At 43.9% G+C, this 18,647-nt stretch overlaps 1 protein-coding gene across 2 annotated transcripts; it reads right to left on the bottom strand.

Annotated features, from left to right (window-relative positions):
• Window positions 1-3,234: 3,234 nt before the first annotated feature.
• On the bottom strand, window positions 3,235-11,197 carry LOC134008711 (E3 SUMO-protein ligase CBX4-like). Of its 2 annotated transcripts, XM_062448215.1 has the most exons (6): window positions 11,089-11,197; window positions 8,969-9,227; window positions 8,755-8,798; window positions 8,112-8,177; window positions 7,141-7,204; window positions 3,235-6,012 (listed from the first exon to the last, which is right to left on the bottom strand). In XM_062448215.1, the coding sequence occupies exons 2-6, from the start codon at window positions 9,035-9,037 to the stop codon at window positions 4,606-4,608; spliced, it is 1,650 nt and encodes a 549-aa protein (XP_062304199.1). In that variant the 5' UTR covers window positions 9,038-9,227; window positions 11,089-11,197; the 3' UTR covers window positions 3,235-4,605. The 2 variants fall into 2 exon arrangements, with proteins under 2 accessions (XP_062304199.1, XP_062304198.1); XM_062448214.1 differs by lacking the exon at window positions 11,089-11,197 and having other exon boundaries at window positions 8,969-9,265.
• Between the last annotated feature and the right edge of the window lie 7,450 nt (window positions 11,198-18,647).

Here is an 18,647-nt window from a genome sequence, read left to right as displayed (position 1 = left end):
GTATACCAATCAACTTCTTGACTCCTCGGGTTGATGAATCGTTGAGGAATTAAGGTGCAGGTGGATTCACTGCTGAGGAAAGATTATCTGATTTTGTAACAAACTTGAGATCAATAATGTTATGCTTGGTTCAGAGTCGGGGGGATATAATACAAAGGCAAATTGTAGAACAATCAAGCCTGCTCATCAATGTCTAGGCCAAATGCGCGAGGGAGAAGCCCTTCTTGGGTAGGGTAATTGATGGTGTCTTACGTCATAAATTCACATTTCAATAGTTTTTCAAACAGCCTAAGTCTTTAACACTTTTGAAACTCTGAAATTATGCAGATAGGTTGACTAGGCTATTTTTTATTTGTTTGTCTTTTTTGCCTATTGTGATCTGATAATCAAACCTAAAAAAAACTAAAAATAAAACTGTCTGCCACAGTTGTCCAAACACGTCGTAAATCTGTCTTTGACAGGCGAAACATTCTTTCAACGTGGACATGCCGTTAAGGATGCTTCCAGACATTATCACTATATTAGGTTTAACAGAAGGCTGCAGCGGTTTTCGCTGCGTGAAATGGATTTGTGCATGGAACCACGATAGAAAATAAACCGGATAGTCTGAAGGAGACAGCCATTTTCTCTCTCGTCCTTGCGTAGGCTATAAACGTCAGGCTATCGAAAGCACTTTTATTCGCGGGCTCTATTCTGGAAATGGTCGTGCGAGGTTAGAGCGGTCGGAATGTGGTGTGGTCCAACGTAGCTTTTTTTTGGTGACGAAACAAGCACGCAGTTTCGCAATCCGTAGATGGGGGCAACTTTTGCTATTCAACGCCAATAAGCATTGTCAGTCCGTCTTTGTGAACGATAATTTAGCTGTTCTCCATGTAATTTGCCAAACCGGCTATGACAATATATAAGGAGCATAGCCTATCTATTTGTTATGACAACTAACTTTTTGTCTTAACTAAAGCTGTCAAAATGTCAAATATTGATGTTTCTTTTACAATTTTCAGCATTTTATCCTAATCGAAACAAATATTTATTATTACAGCCTGTACATCTAGATATACAGCCTTAGATTTAGCGAAAGGAAGAGAGAATTGTATTATTTGAATTCTCTCGCTTTCTTTCTTTTTCTTTTTCTTACTCTCTCTCTCTCTTACTCTTACTCTTACTCTCTCTCTCTCTCTCTCTCTCTCTCTCTCTCTCTCTCTCTCTCTCTCTCTCTCTCTCTCTCTCTCTCTCTCTCTCTCTCTCTCTCTCTCTCTCTCTCCTCAACAGATAAAGAAGTAGAGAGCTCTCTCTGTGTTTAGGCTACTGATAATGTTAAGATGGGTCCGTTCGAAAGAGTGGATCGCGTTCGGATGCTCCCCTTTTCAACTACAGCCCAAATATACACAGATCAAATGATGCAACAGCATGGGCCTATGTGACTAGGTGAGCTTTTTTCCATGATAGCCTACTGAAAGTTTGACTGAATGTAAACTTGCCACGACACTGGTGATCTGCAATGCCTCGTCCGAATTAAAATCGAATGGGTGTAGGCTATTATTTTTGCGTTGAACAAAATATTCAGCGCAAAGATTCATCAGTGGCCCGTAGCCAAACGTCGTCTTGTTATTTCAGTTGTCAAGCATCGATCTTAGACTCACAGAGTTTTACATGATCTTGTAGCCTACATTTGTACCTAACAGGTCGATGGGCAGGCGTAATTGTTCTCAGTAGTCTTATAACTAAGGTGAACAATGCTGCTAAATCCGTGAAGACTGTCCTTACATCTTCCTGTCCTCAAATCTAAAAACAGTTTTCATGCCCTAAAATATCTTGTTTGATTCAACAATTTGTTTAACCAATCATTTATTTAGCCTGTATCTGCAAAACAACTTATGGTGACCATGATAGGCCCCTCAGGGATAATGCCATTAAATGATCAGTGTAGTTGTTATAATCGGATACCCTATTAAGTTTAACTGGTCTATTTTGTAAGGCTGGTTTAAGTTTTCAAAACAATGCCTTAAATTGAGCTTAAGGCACTGACATAAATGTTCAACAACAAATGTACATGGGATAACAAAGAGAGATCCTATTCCACCAAGCATGCACGTGCAAATGAGGGCGGGGTTCCAGAGTTCCAGGCCAGTGAACCTAAACCAGCATGTTTACAAACGCTGTCATAAATTTATTACACCTGTTGCTTTGACTAACATGTTTATGAGCAGCTGCACAGATCATGTATGCCACTGCGAAAACAATCTGTTAATCATTGACCAATCATTATCCCTACGCCATAGACCAGTGGGATTTCCATGGCTTTTCCATCACTTTAAACTAATTTCTTATGATGTTAAAAGTTTCAAAATCTATCAAGGCAGGTATGCCTGCCACTGTAGACATTAGCATACAATATGGTGTTGACATATGCAGCTAGCCTCCAAATAGGGTTAACGCCTAAGGCCTGCATAATATTCTGTTACAAATATCCATACTTTTTCTAGAATTGTCTGTACCCCCCCCCCCCAAACCACTTCCACTGCTTTTACTAAACCTCAAAATCACATTTTCTAAAATGTCTTGACTCAGCCTACATGTTTTCCATGACCTTGCTAACCCGAATCTTTAATCTTTAGTGGTGTAATGGTACGGCGTCTATAGTCACTGTCACCAAATGGTGAAAATAAGCACTAGGTATAAGAGATACGGTCAGCTAGTGAAGGTCAACTTTTGAATGTGTCGCTCCGACAGGCCACGTTGACAGGAAAACCCCTGATAAGTAAGACCCAGTCTATTGATCAGCATATTGATCATTGGTCAGAATGTCAAACTGAGCACGTTGTTGATTTCAAGCATGGACACAACCAAATCAATGAAGAGCAAATATTGAGCAGATCTACATTCTGCTTTTACTGGCCACAGTGTATACATCCATAAATAGACTAACCATGAAAAATGTTGATGGCTAGCTTGTCACACACCCGTCTCGATTTATCGCAAGAAATCACCTTTAAACTAGTTGGAGGTGTCTCTCATATAGGTCTACATAGAACAAGGCAAAACATTACATGCAGTTGTCTGCTCTGAAATGTTCTGGTCTCCTGAACTTGCGCTTAATTATAGTAAGGAAGCGAGGTTAGTTGTGCTGCTTCACTATTACAACCCCCTTGTATAAGAATGTCATGTGTATGGCCTAGTGTTGAAATATCAGTTCAGCAAAGCAAATACGAACGTTAGAAGAGACTGCGAGTCTAATTTGCGATCCATTTTTATTATTGCAAAACACATCATCGATGACCTTTCCGAATATCTGCCTTTTCCGTTTTCAAGCAGTTACAAAGCATTTCTCAAAAACCAAGAGCGGGGATCCACAGATTTCTAACAAACAGGCTACACCAAAGAACCTCGGACGGGGGGGGGGGGGGGGGGGGGGCGTTTCTTATGCAAACATGATACAATGCACTTGCAGGAGTAGGCAACAATTTCGAACAATACAGTTGTCTTGAAACAGTCAGGTAAGATTTCAGTGTTCAAGTCTGTTTCAAATACAGCATAGCCTTTGACTTAACGCCCAACTTCCAAAAATGAAAAATAGAATGATAACATGAACGATCCCTTGAATTTACTACCTGAATGTTAATAACTATCCTGTTTAAAGTATACAGTTGATTTAAATGATCCTTTGTTTACATTCTGATAGAGACTGATCTATTGAACTACCACTTTCGACAATAGGGGTCTTCAGGGACATATCTGATTGTTAGTAGGCTCACATGTATTATATTACACATTCAACTACCCCTTGGGAAATTAGCATCTCACAAGCAACCCACATTGTTTACAAAAACAGTGGAAAACAATCAAATTAATTGGATAAATTACTAAATAGCTTTGTTTTATAGTCTAACCCAAGGAACATCAGTTCACTGTCAGTCTGAACTTAACAAGAGGTCTGAGACATTTGATAAGCGAGATAAGTAATCATAATAGTGGATATACACATCTGGTTAGTTTCTCAGGAGCCATTCCCTCCTTGCACCTTGTGACAGTGCAAAGTACACATCGACTCTAAGGTCCACAAATGTCACTAGTCTTCACTGCAGTCTGACTGGGAGTCCTGTTTATTTGGCTCTCTAGATGGCATGAGGCGTCCAAGCAACATGTCTCTTAGAATCAACCATTCACCATTTTCAACATACACGCTCACACTCACACACAGCAGGCGTAACTTACAAAAAAATCTATTTAGATTTCTTTTGTAGAACAAAAAAAGCTGAATGTACATATTTAAACCTTTATGAGACAAAGACTGAAAAAAGCAAATTACAGTTTACATAGTAAGTGCTTTTCACTGCGCTCCTGATACCATATGACAGCATCTAAATTAGCTATAAACGAAATCCAAAACAGCTTGAAACAAAACAGATATGACAAAACCTCAGAATGTACCAGAATATAAGAGAAGGGTAAAGAAACCCAGTACTTCAGAACTCCAACTGGAAGCAAATACACAAGGGCTCTTCCTTTGTACAATAAAAAAAATCAGAAAATACTCATGTTTTAAGGTTAATTTGTACATATTATTGACAAGGTTGTTTTGGGTACCCTTCTGGGCCACTTAGTTCATTATGCTGTGACATACTCCTTAAAAGTCACTGTGAGACAGTTTGTGGTGATATCTGTGATGACTATATTCCCTAGGAATGGCTTGAAGGATGGAAAAGGCTCCTCCTTCTGTTGTGCGGGCAAAGCCAATGGCTGCTCTGCCTTCTCCTCCCCAGGAGGAGAAGACTGTGTCTCTGTGGGGACCACTTTGGTCCTTACAAAGCTGAGGTCTATGGGCTCCTCTTGGTCCATTATGTCATATTCCCGGTGGCCATTTTGGCTCTGGTGGCCATTTTGGTCCACATTGTTGCTTTGAGGAGGAGAGGACACAGTGGCACATGGGGAACTGATACTCCTTGAGCTGAAACACCTTTTAACAGCGCTCCGGTCTTCATAACCCGCCTCTGGGTCTGAAAGGGGACGTTTGAGAGCCTGAGTCCTCCTAGGCTCCGTCATGGAGACGGCTCCCTTATTCAAAGGCAAAGAAGCCAGATTAGACTTCATGGTCAGGGGCAGGGACTGATCCTCTGAAATCCCCCCTAGACCTGTGACCCCATCCTGTTGCATCACAGTACAGTCCATTTTGGATAAGTCGTCCTTCTCAACAGGACAATGTCCGTTAGATCCAGAGTGAGACGGATCGTGTAATTTCTCCTTGTTGTCTTTTGCAAATCCGTTCGTGAGACCCAGTTTCCTCACAAGCCTCATTTTCTGCAGGTGGTTTTCCATAAGATGGTTCTGAGCTTCGGCTTCCTGCTGAGCCTGGTCTCCGTTTGTCTCCACGTCCCCGTTTTTAATCCGAGCCGCCTGCGTTCCGTTCTCCATGTACTTGCTCATGACAATGACTATCCGCCCGTTTTTATTTTTGTTCTTGACAATCTTCAGCTTGCTGCTAACGCTGTTGGGTGTCGTCGCCGGCGGCGGAACGTCCTCCGGGACGGGAACCTGGACAGCGACTTGGCTCGGCTCCGTCTCCTCCCTGCTGCCGTTGAGGTCTGCCGGAAGTTTCTTCAGCTCCATGGTTATATCCTTCACTTTGCTCAGGCAGCCGGAGTCCTTGTCGCGGACCCACTTCTGCTGTAAAGCTGGGGGCAGGTTCCAGCCCCGGTTGAGGACCTCTGGAACTTTGACCTCCCTGGGTTTGGGAGGGTACTGGCCGTCATACATCTTGGGATCGGGTTGGTAATGGTGATGCTTCTTGCTGTTGAGCTGGTAGTAGAACTTCTTCTTGCCGTTGGCCTGCTGCTCTGCTTCCCTCTCCTTGCAGAGGGGCTGGTACTGGTGGTGCTTCTTGCTGTTGAGCTGGTACTGCTGACTCTGGGAGCGGAGCGTCTGGAAGGGCTCGGCCTTCTGGCGGTTGTCCTCCTCCTCCAAAGACGTCTCCTGGAGGTCTGAGAGGACACTGGATCTCCGGGCGAACGAAGGGAGCTGTGCAACAATAACAAACCAAATGTTAAATAAAAACGTAACCGTTGACTATGAGAGACATTTTACTGGCTCATAGGTGTAGACTGTGTTTGTGCTTATTGATGGGTTTTGGCCTGTAAACATCTTCACCGTCACAGCACAAGACACTTGTTTCAAACAGTCAAACGTATAACGTTACAAACAGCATGTGATCATTAACAAGATGACTTTAACAAGTGTAATTAAGTTGGCATAGCGAAGGCCTTGATGCCAGGGCGGCCAACTCAACTGAGGCCTGTTAGACAGAACGCTCACGTTTTTGAAAAACAAATCCATCGTATTTGTGAGCGGCTTCACACGTTTCCCGGAACACCCGTCTCTTTCAGCTACCCTCCCCGCCACACAGCCGAGACATCTGATGGCGTCTCCAGCGTGTGCCCGTGGCCTCAGTTCAATGGAATGTCACTGGCTGCTTTGTGCCTCCACAACTTGACTTTATCATGTGTGTAACCAACAACTCCCTCCTGAGGGGAACAAACACTGCTCTGAGGGGTTCCTCCTCCCTTTGGGTTTCTGATTGATGCCTCGATGCACTATTCATAGGTCCTCAGTCTCAGTTCTTCAGTGGTTGGAATGTGGTACACAATGACTTATGCAAGCTGGCCCCATAGATTCGGCTTGCAGGTTAATATTACGATTATTATGTGCGTTGTTTTTACAATCACGTTCTATAGTTATACTCTAAATCGTGGTAAAACTAGAGTAACATTTAAATGTTATTTATTTAAAAATAAATATCTTTGTGATACGCTACTAGTGAAGACAAAGGAATGCGCATGCTATAAGGAGTACTCCTAGTCCTGTGCTGCAGATTTGCATTTACCCATGAGACCCAAACATTGAGAAACATCAGCTTTGAAAATTGAACTCTCACCTAACAAATGCATTATGAAACCATACATTTCATTAACGGCGTACCGCTGAGATGATAGAAGACAAAAGTGGACTCAAAAATGAAAATATAAACATGAATTCAACACATGGGAATAGGATTGCTCTTGAGGAGAGACATAATGGTATGCACGAGATAAATCTATAGGGATGCATCTTGTGTGATGTAGTTGTGTGTTGTGCTGTGGCCGTGCTCACCTGCAGCAGGAGGTGCTTGGGTTTGGGCCCTCTTTTGCGATATCCCATCAACTGCTCTCTTTCCCTACAAAAGAGATACAAGGAAACAAAAGGGTTGTTTACATTGTGACAACACTGAAATTCCCCTTACAGTCATAATCTTGTGATGTGTGCCCCTGGTGTGAGTAATCTTACTTTGGTATTCCCAGGTGAGACAAGAATGGGGCTGTTGCCATTACAGGCTGAATAGTATTGCTGACTACAGCTTTAAGTGGCCTATGTTATACATGTCATTCTCAGAGGCAGTAACTTAATACCACAGGCAGCAGTGATGTCAAATGTCCTCCCCCTCTCGCACATCTAATTACAGTGACCAGTCAGTATATTTTCATAGTCTGGTATTCAGCGGATTTGGCTCCCTTGAGAGACACGCAATTAGCTTCAATAAAATCTCCCCCGTTTAGAGATAATGGCGAAAACAGACACCAAGCCCCCTTCAACGCTTTCTCTATAATGTGTGACCTGCCCCTTAAAAATATGGCGCACAAACACGGGTGAGGTGAGACGCAAAGTCAATGGCAGACCTGTCAGGCACAGCACGTTCTTAAATGGTGTGTGGGTTCACGTCGTGTTGGAGGCGCTTACCCCTCTACGGGAGATTTAGTCATTACCGGATAACGGTAGCCTATGCAGTTACAGAAATGACAAGTTCAAAAGGCACGCGTGCATCTTCAAGAACATGTCTGGAGGTTGAGACAAGGCTGGTAGCTATATGGCATCGTTCTCGACGCACGTACATTGATTTAGCTCAGATTTAAACTGGTGTCCGAGTACAAAAAAGGCAGGTGTATATTGTTAACAAAAAAAGATGCAGCAATTGTAGCCTGAAAGCACGGCATCGGTTAACCGTAGATTTCCAGTAGGCTAGACTGTTTCCCTCCTCCCTCTTGACTGGGTCTGCCCGTTAAGTCAAGTGTGTCAATCGAGCTCACCTGTTTTGGAAAGCGTCGAGAAGGCGCGGGTCTAGAATATTTTCCTCCGGTTCCCACGTGTTGTATCTATAAATCCAGGAGAGAGCGAGAGAGAGCGAGAGAGATGGAGAGAGAGAGCGAGAAAGAGATTTTATTAAACATCAGACGTGGCTGTCATGTGCGGGGTTTAGTAGTATAGGTTGTGTTTCCTCTGTGCAGTGTAGCTAGGCCACTTCTAGCTCGCCAAGTCCATACTAAGTAGTCTTTAATTGAGTCCTTAATGACTTATGCGTAATAAGGTAAATAAGAGTTTACGCGCGACAAAGGCAATAGCCCAGGCCTTCAAAATAGAAAGGAATAGTTTTTCGAGTTTTACTTATTAAAACTATGTATATGTGCACGCTACACGTAAACATGGGAAGAAAATGCGGCAGTAATTATCTCATACATAAGTGATGGCATTTTAAGCTACATCGATCGAAGCAAACATCCACCCCTAGCGCGCGCAAACACGCACGCGCACTCCTACAACGCACACATTGATGGCTACTCTACACACACTCTCATTATTCAGTTTTACTCTCTCTCTCTTTCATACACGCACACACATACAGACACACACTCGATACATGCTTGTGGTTTCACATTTTTAAAGCTAACTTACTTTGGAGACCATCCTCGCCACTTGACAAGGTATTCAATCCTTCCCTGCGAATGAGAGAGCATATGTTGATTCCACGATTTGGGCATAATATATATTATAGATAATAGAGGTACAACATTAAAATCCAATAAATGCGCATAGTACAACGTAGAAACAAGGGACAAGTGCCGCTAATGTGGACATTTGACAAAAACAATTTGAAGTGGTCTCAAACCTTTCTGCTCCGTTTCTTCTCGATGCTCTCCACCGCAAAGACGTGCTCTCCCGCGGCGGGTAGCTCCATTTTCGCTTTATAGCAAAAACGCTTCTTACTCAAAGGCTGTAGCGACAGTCACTCTACTGTTTTATATTGTTTTTCAGCCCTAGAATGATATATGCGAGAGTTCCCTCCACTCCGTCCTTCCCTCTCTTTCCCTCTTTGCTGAGAATTCGTTGGCAGCAGGAGCGTGATACGGTTTGCACACGAGAAGGAGCTGCAGAAAACAGTTCATGCATTGATGTGACGTCAAAGAAGGAGGCGGTTTGGGGGCTGGGACAGTGTCGTGCCTCTGTCCAAGGCTGTGTAGAGGCGAAATTGAACTGCAAGAGGGTGCTATGAAAAATAATACAGTATATAATAGCCTACGTGGCTATACAGAATAATTAAGTGTATTTGTGGGTTATTTTAGAACTAGGTCCAGGTCTAATGTTTGATCCATTCACTAGCTGTCAGGTCATTTGTCCAAGCTATATCAAATTTGACCATTGTTGTCGGTATTCTTTATTTGATCAATTAGATCGCACTCAATTAGCTTTGCAGGGAAATTATACGAGCTGTAGCCCAATGCTTCATTTGATGCTGTAGCATGAGTCGCAATTTCTCTTCCATAAGTCGACATATGGTGTGATAATGAAATGGCATCTAATAGAATGACCAGAGTGAAGTATTACTTTGGCCGCTATGGTTGACAACCAATCAGTCATGCACCTCCAATTTCATCTTAAAATTGAATGATCATCACTCGTCTGTTATTGGGAATCGTTCATTGAGATGTTAGCGCAAATGCATTTCAATATGACTTGAAAGGGAATCGTCTCCATAAACAACTATTTCATTCATGGCCGTTGCACTTCTAGCCCATACACCATCGTGTTCTACTCATTTTCATGACCAATTCTACGTTCTCTGAAATGTTCTCTTACAAAGGCATATATGGAGTTATGGTTAAGAGCTGCACAGGGCTTTATGTGGATCTTCACATCTCACCAGTGGCCCGCGGTTGTGTGACGGATATGTAGGTCACGTCGTCAGTTGTTTTTAAAACCCGTTGGCATTTCTTCCAGCGCGTTTATATTCCGCCATCCAAATTCTGACGGGTACCAGCCGTCCATCTTACCACTTGGCAAGAGATGCATACCTCTGGCTAATATAATATACCGCCCAGATAGATGTGTTGCCTGTGCGCATCGTACAGCACGATGTCCAATGCCGCTGATGTCTTATGTCAAAATATGGATAGGTTTGAAAACATGGAAAGGTTGGATATGCTTATAATTTTCGAGCACACTTGCACTCAAGCAGGTACGCGGGTGCACATATACATATACGCACTCGCGCGAACACACACACACACACACACACACACACACACACACACACACACACACACACACACACGCACACGGCCATACAAGGCTATGTAGCTTAAAATATTCAAATATATAGGACATTTTAATTCATTAAAGTCATAGGCAACCGCGTTTCCACATGCAAAATGTGTGTTTAATTCGTTTTATCGCGTTAGCTATATAAAAGGTAAACGCGTCGTTAGACGTTAGGCGTTTCTTAATAAAATTCAGCAGTCGAAGGGTTAAAGGAGCACAGTTCATGCAGGCGGCAATCCTCAGCCTATTGCAGACAAGCACGACTGCCTTTCCTTATAAGGCAATAAGCACAAAACGGCAGCGAAATGTCAAATGAACCCAGTTAACGACTACCCGAATCACACTCTTGTATTTGCGCTCAAAATCACTTCCATATGCACGCTGGCTATCAAAACACCAATTATTTTTTGAATGGTTCGAGGGAAAGACCTCGAAGGAGCAAACGTCTGCTGCCATTTTCCTATCTTGGTGGAAAGCATTCAGTCGCAGAGAAGCTGTATCATTAATGCAAAAGACCACCACTACCCCTTGCATGAAACGTTTAAAATTAAGAGGCATGGCCCTGATATCAAAGACAACAAGTCTTAACCATTTTGCGGGCAAGTAACGGGCTTAACGAAATGTTTACAACGTTCAATGACACCACAATGACACCTGACGCAGATGCCAACGCAGTTTTCGATACTTTACCTTTTGAGTTCTTTACATTATTGGCCTTCTGTGTTTGCTTTCAATGTGTCAATAAGACCAACACAACGTTAACCTATGTTGTTGTCACTAGGAGAACATGAACACCATCCATTATTCACCGACAATTTTGACTTCGACCTGTCTCCAACTTGCGCTAGGCACGTGTTCCAAGGTTTGAGGGAATGTGACACACGTGCATGCACACTAATAAGTTACCTTGTGAAAAAAATCCATCCAAACTATAAAATAGACCATAGACCTAGTGTCGAAAGGAAATTGAACGGCTTGTGTGTCACTAAAAACTATCCATTTAGGAGAGATGAGATTTCTTATTTTACAGATGACAATAATAATGGCGATCCTAATCAATATTGCAATTGAGGGGAAACACATTCGATCTGAAAAACTACTCAGACACGGGGTCTGACGATTCCTATCAATGAAAGAACGAATGACTTCTAAACACTATCAGTGAGGATAATTCAAAACTTTGACCGACCCTATGTAGGTCCAAAGCCTTCTGTGAAGATTATAAAAAAGTGTTTTGGGAAGTTAGTTGACGTTATTGACATATTTGATGGGACTCAGTTCGTTTTATTTGGTTAGAAGCAAATAGATGTTTCCTAAAGCTAATGGTTACATTGACTGTTCATTTTTATTGGATAATCTGATGTGAATGAACCAAAACCCATCTTAAAAACCCAGGCAATGCTTGTCAATTCATAGACACTGTTGCCATGGTCATTTCGACGAACATCCAGGCTGTTTAAATTATTTGAGATGACTTGAACTCGATAGCCTTCAGTTTCCTTTTCAAGTGAATCCTCTCGAGCGCGTCGAGCTCAGTTGCAAAACTCTTCTTGGAAACAGAAGGGATGAACACGTACCTTTAGCTGTAAAAGCCGACATGCTGAGCTCCTGTTGGAGTGAAATAAAAGTTACAGGGAGTCAGGTGGCTGAGCGGTGAGGGAAGCGGGCTAGTAATTAGAAGGTTGCCAGTTTGATTCCCGGCCGTGCAAATTGACATTGTGTTCTTGGGCAAGGCACTTCACCCTATTTGCCTCGGGGAGAATGTCTCTGTACTTACTGTAAGTCGCTCTGGATAAGAGCGTCTGCTAAATGACTAAATGTAAATGTAATGAACAGGAATAGATGTTGCACAGACTTGGTTCTTTGTCATGCTAAGGTTAGAAATCAAGGGATTCTTTATAGAAGAATCTTTCTAGATTTTTTCAATGTAGAAATAGCATTTATAAAAGTTTATGCAAACTAAAGTAATCCATTAAATTAAGTGCCTTTATTCATTCATACAAACACGCTATCCTTTGCTGTAAGGAATTACTTAATAGATGTAAAACATTTACATGATTCCTTAGGTCATACATGGACTTTATGGTGCCTAAATCTGTGTACAAAAAAAACTTTGCAACAACTCAACTCTTACACTGTAATAGAAAACCTGAAGCAATATAGCATTTTTCTCAAAAAGTCAACAACTTGTATACTGGGTAAAGATACAAATTTACAATGGAAATGTTTGAAGATATGGTAAGGTCAATGACTTAGCATGGGCTTTTGAAAAATAATGGCCAGTCCATTACGTCTCCAGGGAGAGAGCTATGAGAGTGAGAGAAGGTGAATTATGCTAAGCGACAGGACAGAGAAAAGACATGAATGGTCAGTGATGGCAATTATGAACCCCCCCCCCCCCCCCCCTGAATACTGTTTGGGAGGTGGGGGGCACAGATGGGGAGGCAGGTGCACTTAGGCTCAAGGATTTTGAAGAAGGACCATGTTTGCCTGTACAATGCAGGCCAGTCTGGTGGGAATGTAGAGTATTGAGAGCAGAGAGAAGGAGCCAGTGGACCTAACAGTGCGTCAAGGTGACAACATTGAGCCTTTATGTAAGCAGGGACATCTGAGCAAGGTGACATTTGCACAGAGGGGAAGCAATGTCACTTGGCTTACGTCAGAAAAAGACAAATGGAAAGATCAAATGACAGAAAAGATCAAGTGACCCACAAGACAATCTTTCAAAAGCAAGGAGGAACCATTTCCATGATAGTTAATGGAACAGAATGCATGGGACACAAAAAATTAGGAACATGTCACAATATGCTCGACAGTAAGATAACAATGACTAATGGATAACATGAATGCTATTCAGACAGGCACACCTAAATATACAGTCATACCTGGTGTGCTGGGTGAGGACAAGTAAATTATAGCCCATTAAACTAGTTAATTAGGTATAAGTAGGATTTGTAAAGGTGACTAGGGCCCAGGTCTAGGTCTCTGGAGAAATGTGATCAGGAAGATTAGAAAAAAAGAACAAGGCTTGGCCGTAAAGTAGGAAAACGACATACAACATATCAGCTTTTGCTTGAGAGTGGTTAGATAAATATTGTCCTGAAAGAAACTAATATCAAACATTTCTCTTCAAATTGTCAGTGGTTTAACCAAATCAAGGTATTCAGACAACACAACACACAAGTCATCACCACACAAAACAATAAAGAGAAGAGAAACGTGTAAATCAAGGTGGGAGTATGAGGATATTCGAAACTATAAAAGAGTACTAAAGGAAATGATCAGGTGTGACTCATGGTGGCTTCTCTCAAAGGAAGGCGGTTTCCTGTTTGATAACGTCAACTACCTTTCCAGCAGTCACGATGCAAGACCTTTATGTCGGTGCACGCACGTGATAGAGAGAGAGAGAGAGAGAGAGAGAGAGAGAGAGAGAGAGAGAGAGAGAGAGAGAGAGAGAGAGAGAGAGAGAGAGAGAGAAAGAGAGAGGAGAGAGAGTAGGAGAGAGAGAGCCCAAGATGCCCTCCTCTGCCATCACGATGACTCAACGGTCTCTCTGGGAGAAGTCTGCGTGATTGGTTGGACGTGAGCGAGACGTCAAAGGCAGGTAACACTCATGGTTACTGAACAATGACGGTGGGGCCCGGTGACTCAGTGAAACATCAAGGTTTATTTTCTGATCCTCCTCCTCTCCCTCCACTTGTGCTGGCTCTGACGCACTCTCTCTCTCTCATTTTTTTTTGTTGCCTCAAAAGATAATCCGAGTTAATCAATCTGAATATTGACTTCACCACCCACTTTATGACACTCATGCCCTTTGTGGCATTTGAATGGTACCAGATGCTTCCACTGACACAAGTACAAACACACAAAATGGGCCTCAGTGACAACCGTTTGTTATATAAAAAAAAGACAATACAACCTCCCCTTCCCCCCCTCCACTCCGATTGGCCCGTCCACTATTTTTCACCCATTGACTCCTGGGAGATGTAGTTCCGGTTGGTTGGCAGGCGTGGCGGTTCTCCATAATGGCGCGACTCGGCGGTCTTTGTTTGGGAGGGCATCTCCATCTCCTGCCAATGTTAACCAGGCTAATCACCCCCCCCCCCCGGCAGAGAGGATGCTAGACGGCATGTGTGACGGCGGTGGGAGTCTGGACGAGACCCAGAGAGAAGGGTGATGGAGAGGCCAGACTGGGGGTGGACAGGCTGGCCAGCCTGCACGGATGGTCCCAGGCAAGCAGCCGGAGCAGGCTAACGGTTAGATTAGACAGGTGAACACACCAGACAAGAGAGGGACAGTGGGGTTGGGTCAGGAGGGGAGAGATGGTGGGAGAGATGAGGGGATGGATTCTTCGGTTTGAGAGCTGGTAAATCAACAACAACAAAAAAACGAGCTCCATCCATCTGGGCAAGAACAGCCTCGATGACGGACAAGCCATATAACCCCTTAAGGTGATGTATCCCTGTGTGGTATTAACCTCAAAATCTCTCAAGGCAGTCAAGTCGGTAAATTCCATAACCTGCCTCGCCAGCTGTCAACCTCATAGCTCGAAAACCCAGAAGCAGTTTGCCCCCAAGAAGTGAGCAGACGATATATAAAATAACGTATACCAGTAATACCCGGTTTGTGCGGCGGAATGGACTGTTTCTCTGTCGGAAGTGGCAGTTAAACAGCTGGACGTCGGTGCTTCAGCGGAGCACTGATACTCCATCCTGGAGCCTAGACTGATGAGACCTTCCTGGAGGTCCTCGACGCACTCCAGGCCGGCTGTCTCCGGGTGGATGCATCTTCGTGACAGAGAGACAGGATGGGGGGATGGGGGGTCAGACTGTGTGTGCCACACATGATGTGCGTGTACGTCAAACATATGTAACGTGTTCGATGTGTACGTATGAGTGTCTGATGTGTGTGAATCCGTATGGTCTTTGTATTGGTGTGTTTTGTAAATGCATGTTGTTGTGTAGATCTGTGTACATTGGTGGGTTTGTACTGTATGTGTGTGTTGAAGTTTACATTATGTATTGGCGTGTGTGCCAGGGGCGTAGCCAGAATGTATGTCCCATATTAAAATTAGGATGCATTTTGATGTATATATCAACAATTCCTGATTTTTTTATTGTAAGCAATCAGAAATGGAGGGGGGCTGAACATGTAAACGAGGGGGCCTTGCCCCCCCAGGCCTCCTCGTGGCTATGCTTGTGTGTGCATGTATGTATGCGTATGTGTATTTATGTATGGGTGAGTGTGTGTGTTGGGATGGAAACTATGCATTTGCATATGTGTGTGTGTGTGTGTGAGAGTTGGGGTGTGTACGTGTGAGTGTGTAAATGTTAAGAAGGGCCTGTAGCCATCCCAACAGAGCTCTGTTGGAGGTGATTAGGCCAGTATCATCACCTCAGCTAGGCTGTGCTGTGCAGAGGGCCTGGGCCAGCATGCCTGAGAAGGGTGATCATCCAACACTGTGATTAGCTACCAGCTTAGCCACACACTGCTTCCATTTTCCCAGGGAAATCTCACCCGAGATGCCAAGAGGAATGACCTGAGGCTGATTACAAAATGAAATGATATTACTTTATTGTGAACAGGGGGGAGCAAAATGGGGGAAGCTAGCCATCTAGCTAGAAACAGCTGGAAACAATATTGAATATTCAGTTGAGTCAATTACAAGCTGTCCCTCTCTGAAAATGATATATGATATCAAAGAATTTATTAAATGTTTCAGATTCAATGTTTTAGATATCTTTAAGCGATATTACATTGCAATATCAAATGGTAATTTCAAAATGAATAGCTTGGATCTCAATGAAGCAACAACTTAAAAGAAAAATAAACCTAAAGTTGAAGAACTATGGATGGCATCCTACCTACTGAACACATAAAAATACACATCTCTTAGTTTTGCTCTACGAAGCCGTAAAAATAAATAAAAAAGAGAGAGAAAATGATTGGTGATGTGATGACATGTTTCATGTCTGCCGTGTTGTTCTCTGGTGAATGTTGTGGCGGTGCTTTAGACTGGTGAGAGCGCAGAGCTGAGGAGGATGAATGGTGGTAAGGGGACTGTGTTTTCTGGCTCATTGCTCTGAAATGGCTCTGCAAGCGTCATTGTCACTGAGGCTGCGTTGGGGAGGCTCCCTCTCTCTTCTTCCCCTCTCTCTCTCTCTCTCTCTCTCTCTCTCTCTCTCTCTCTCTCTCTCTCTCTCTCTCTCTCTCTCTCTCTCTCTCTCTCTCTCTCTCTCTCTCTCTCTCTCACTGGTTCTCTCTCTCTCACTGGTTCTCTCTGTCTCTCTCTCTCTCTCTCTCTCTCTCTCTCTCTCTCTCTCTCTCTCTCTCTCTCTCTCTCTCTCTCTCTCGTTTTCTTCCTCTCTCTCTCTCTCTCTCTCTCTCTCTCTCTCTCTCTCTCTCTCTCTCTCTCTCTCTCTCTCTCTCTCTCTCTCTCTCTCTCTCTCTCTCGTTCCCTCTCTCTTCCTCTCTCTCAGCCCTCTTTACCGAGCAGGGAGCCCCACGTCACTGCTTCCCCGGGAGCTGGAGTGGGGGATGGGAAAGAGGGAGAGAGAGAGGGAGGAGGAGGGGGGGGGGTCGACAGACAGGCTGCCAGGCTTGTGTGGGGAGGCAGCGGAATTCTGCAGGTTGCCACGGTGAGCCAGTCGATAGCATATTGAGCACTTGGCTGCCGCAGCCTGGTGGAGTGGGAGAGGAGAAGAAGAAGAAGAACACTTAGTCTGCCCTTCACTTGGTGTGTGAACACAGCATGTGTGTGTGTGTGTGTGATAGAAAGTGTGTGTCTGTGTGTGTGAGAGTAAGAGCGTCTGCTAAATGACTAAATGTGTGACAGCACACATCATGCGTACAAATGCACGCTGTTACACAGAGCACACATAAGCAAACAGACATGAATGTGAGTGAGTTGGCAGAGATGTGAAAACACAAATATACAAGCATACGCACACACACACGCACACACCACACACACCACACACACACACACACACACACACACCGCAGCACACCGCTCCAAATCCATTATTCTCCCCACTGCAGATAGGAACCAGACCACATCAGACGTGCTATATGTTGGATTAATGCACCGCACAATGGAAACTTATAGGCACATATGATACGCCTCCTTTCCTGGAACTTCTGGTTCTCTTTAACTACGTGTGTGTGTGTGTGCGCATGTGTGTGTGTGCATGCGTGCGTATATGTGGGTGTGCATTTGTGAGAATAATATCTGTATATGGTGTGTATCTGTGTGTTTCTTTGAATTCTAAGTACATGTGAGTGTGTGTGTGATAACATGTGGGTCTATATTCCTGTGTGCTTGTGTTTGCGTGTGCATCTGTGTCGTTTAGTATGTGTGTAACAGGGAGAGAGGAGATATAGAGAGAGGGATAAAGTGTCCACGTTTTTTGTGAGCGCGTGTAAGTGTGTGTCAGTGAACCCCTCTTCTGTCATGCAAATGGTGAGCTCCCGGTCTGTGTTGAGGGAACAAGGCCATTGATTGGAGTACCTTGCGCCGCTGCGCGCGCCACTCAATGGTGTCCTGTGGGGGAGCAAATTTGCCTATTTTGATTGAATTTTAATTTTCCAGAGGTAGTGTATGGAAAGAGGCGGGCATGGAGGAAGGGGGAGGGGGGAGGGGGGAAGGGGGAAGGGGGGGGGCGGGGGGAGTGCGAGGCTTTTTTATATTTCAAATGAAAATGGACACTGCCTCACTCACGGGGGGGAGTGGATTCGCCGGATTATCGCCGCTCGAACTGGAAGGGTTGTTTTGAAAAGGAGGAAGAGAAAGTTGTCTGTTTTCTCCGAACAAAGCTAACAGGACCTAGTCTCGTAGCCTCAGAAGACAGAGGGTTGTATTTGCTCAACAATTTGTCTCGCAAAAAGAAAGTCACATTTCTATTCACTATATACGGAACTTGTAGAGGATCAGCGATTTTCCACCCAAATCTACATCTACCCACATTCATCTTCCGGAATGGAACTCAATTGCAGAGAGACACAGTATTATAAAGACTAAATAGTTGACTTCCCCTGCCCTTTACATCTCGGGCCTCTCCCATTAATTTAAATCCCCGCTCCTTACACCGCTCTGGCCTCATGTCTTTCTCTCTGCTAACTGTATTCATCTTGACCTTTTCCTTCCTTCCTTCCTTCCTTCCTTCCTTCCTTCCTTCCTTCCTTCCTCCCTCGCTCCTTCCCTCCCTTCAATTGATTTGGCTCAGAAGCCAGGAGCTCTTGACATTCAG

The sequence above is a fragment of the Osmerus eperlanus genome, chromosome 22, assembly GCF_963692335.1.
Source record: "Osmerus eperlanus chromosome 22, fOsmEpe2.1, whole genome shotgun sequence".
In the NCBI taxonomy this organism is placed as follows: Eukaryota; Metazoa; Chordata; class Actinopteri; order Osmeriformes; family Osmeridae; genus Osmerus; species Osmerus eperlanus.
This window is presented reverse-complemented; position numbering and strand designations above follow the sequence as displayed.

Excerpts from the sequence above, each read along its gene's own strand:
- LOC134008711 (XM_062448215.1), bottom strand. The coding sequence starts at position 9,037 with ATGGAGCTACCCGCCGCGGGAGAGCACGTCTTTGCGGTGGAGAGCATC. Across the intron at positions 7,205-8,111 it reads CTCGACGCTTTCCAAAACAG|GGAAAGAGAGCAGTTGATGG; the intron begins GTGAGCTCGATT and ends TCTCTTTTGTAG. Across the intron at positions 6,013-7,140 it reads CCAAGCACCTCCTGCTGCAG|CTCCCTTCGTTCGCCCGGAG; the intron begins GTGAGCACGGCC and ends ATTGTTGCACAG.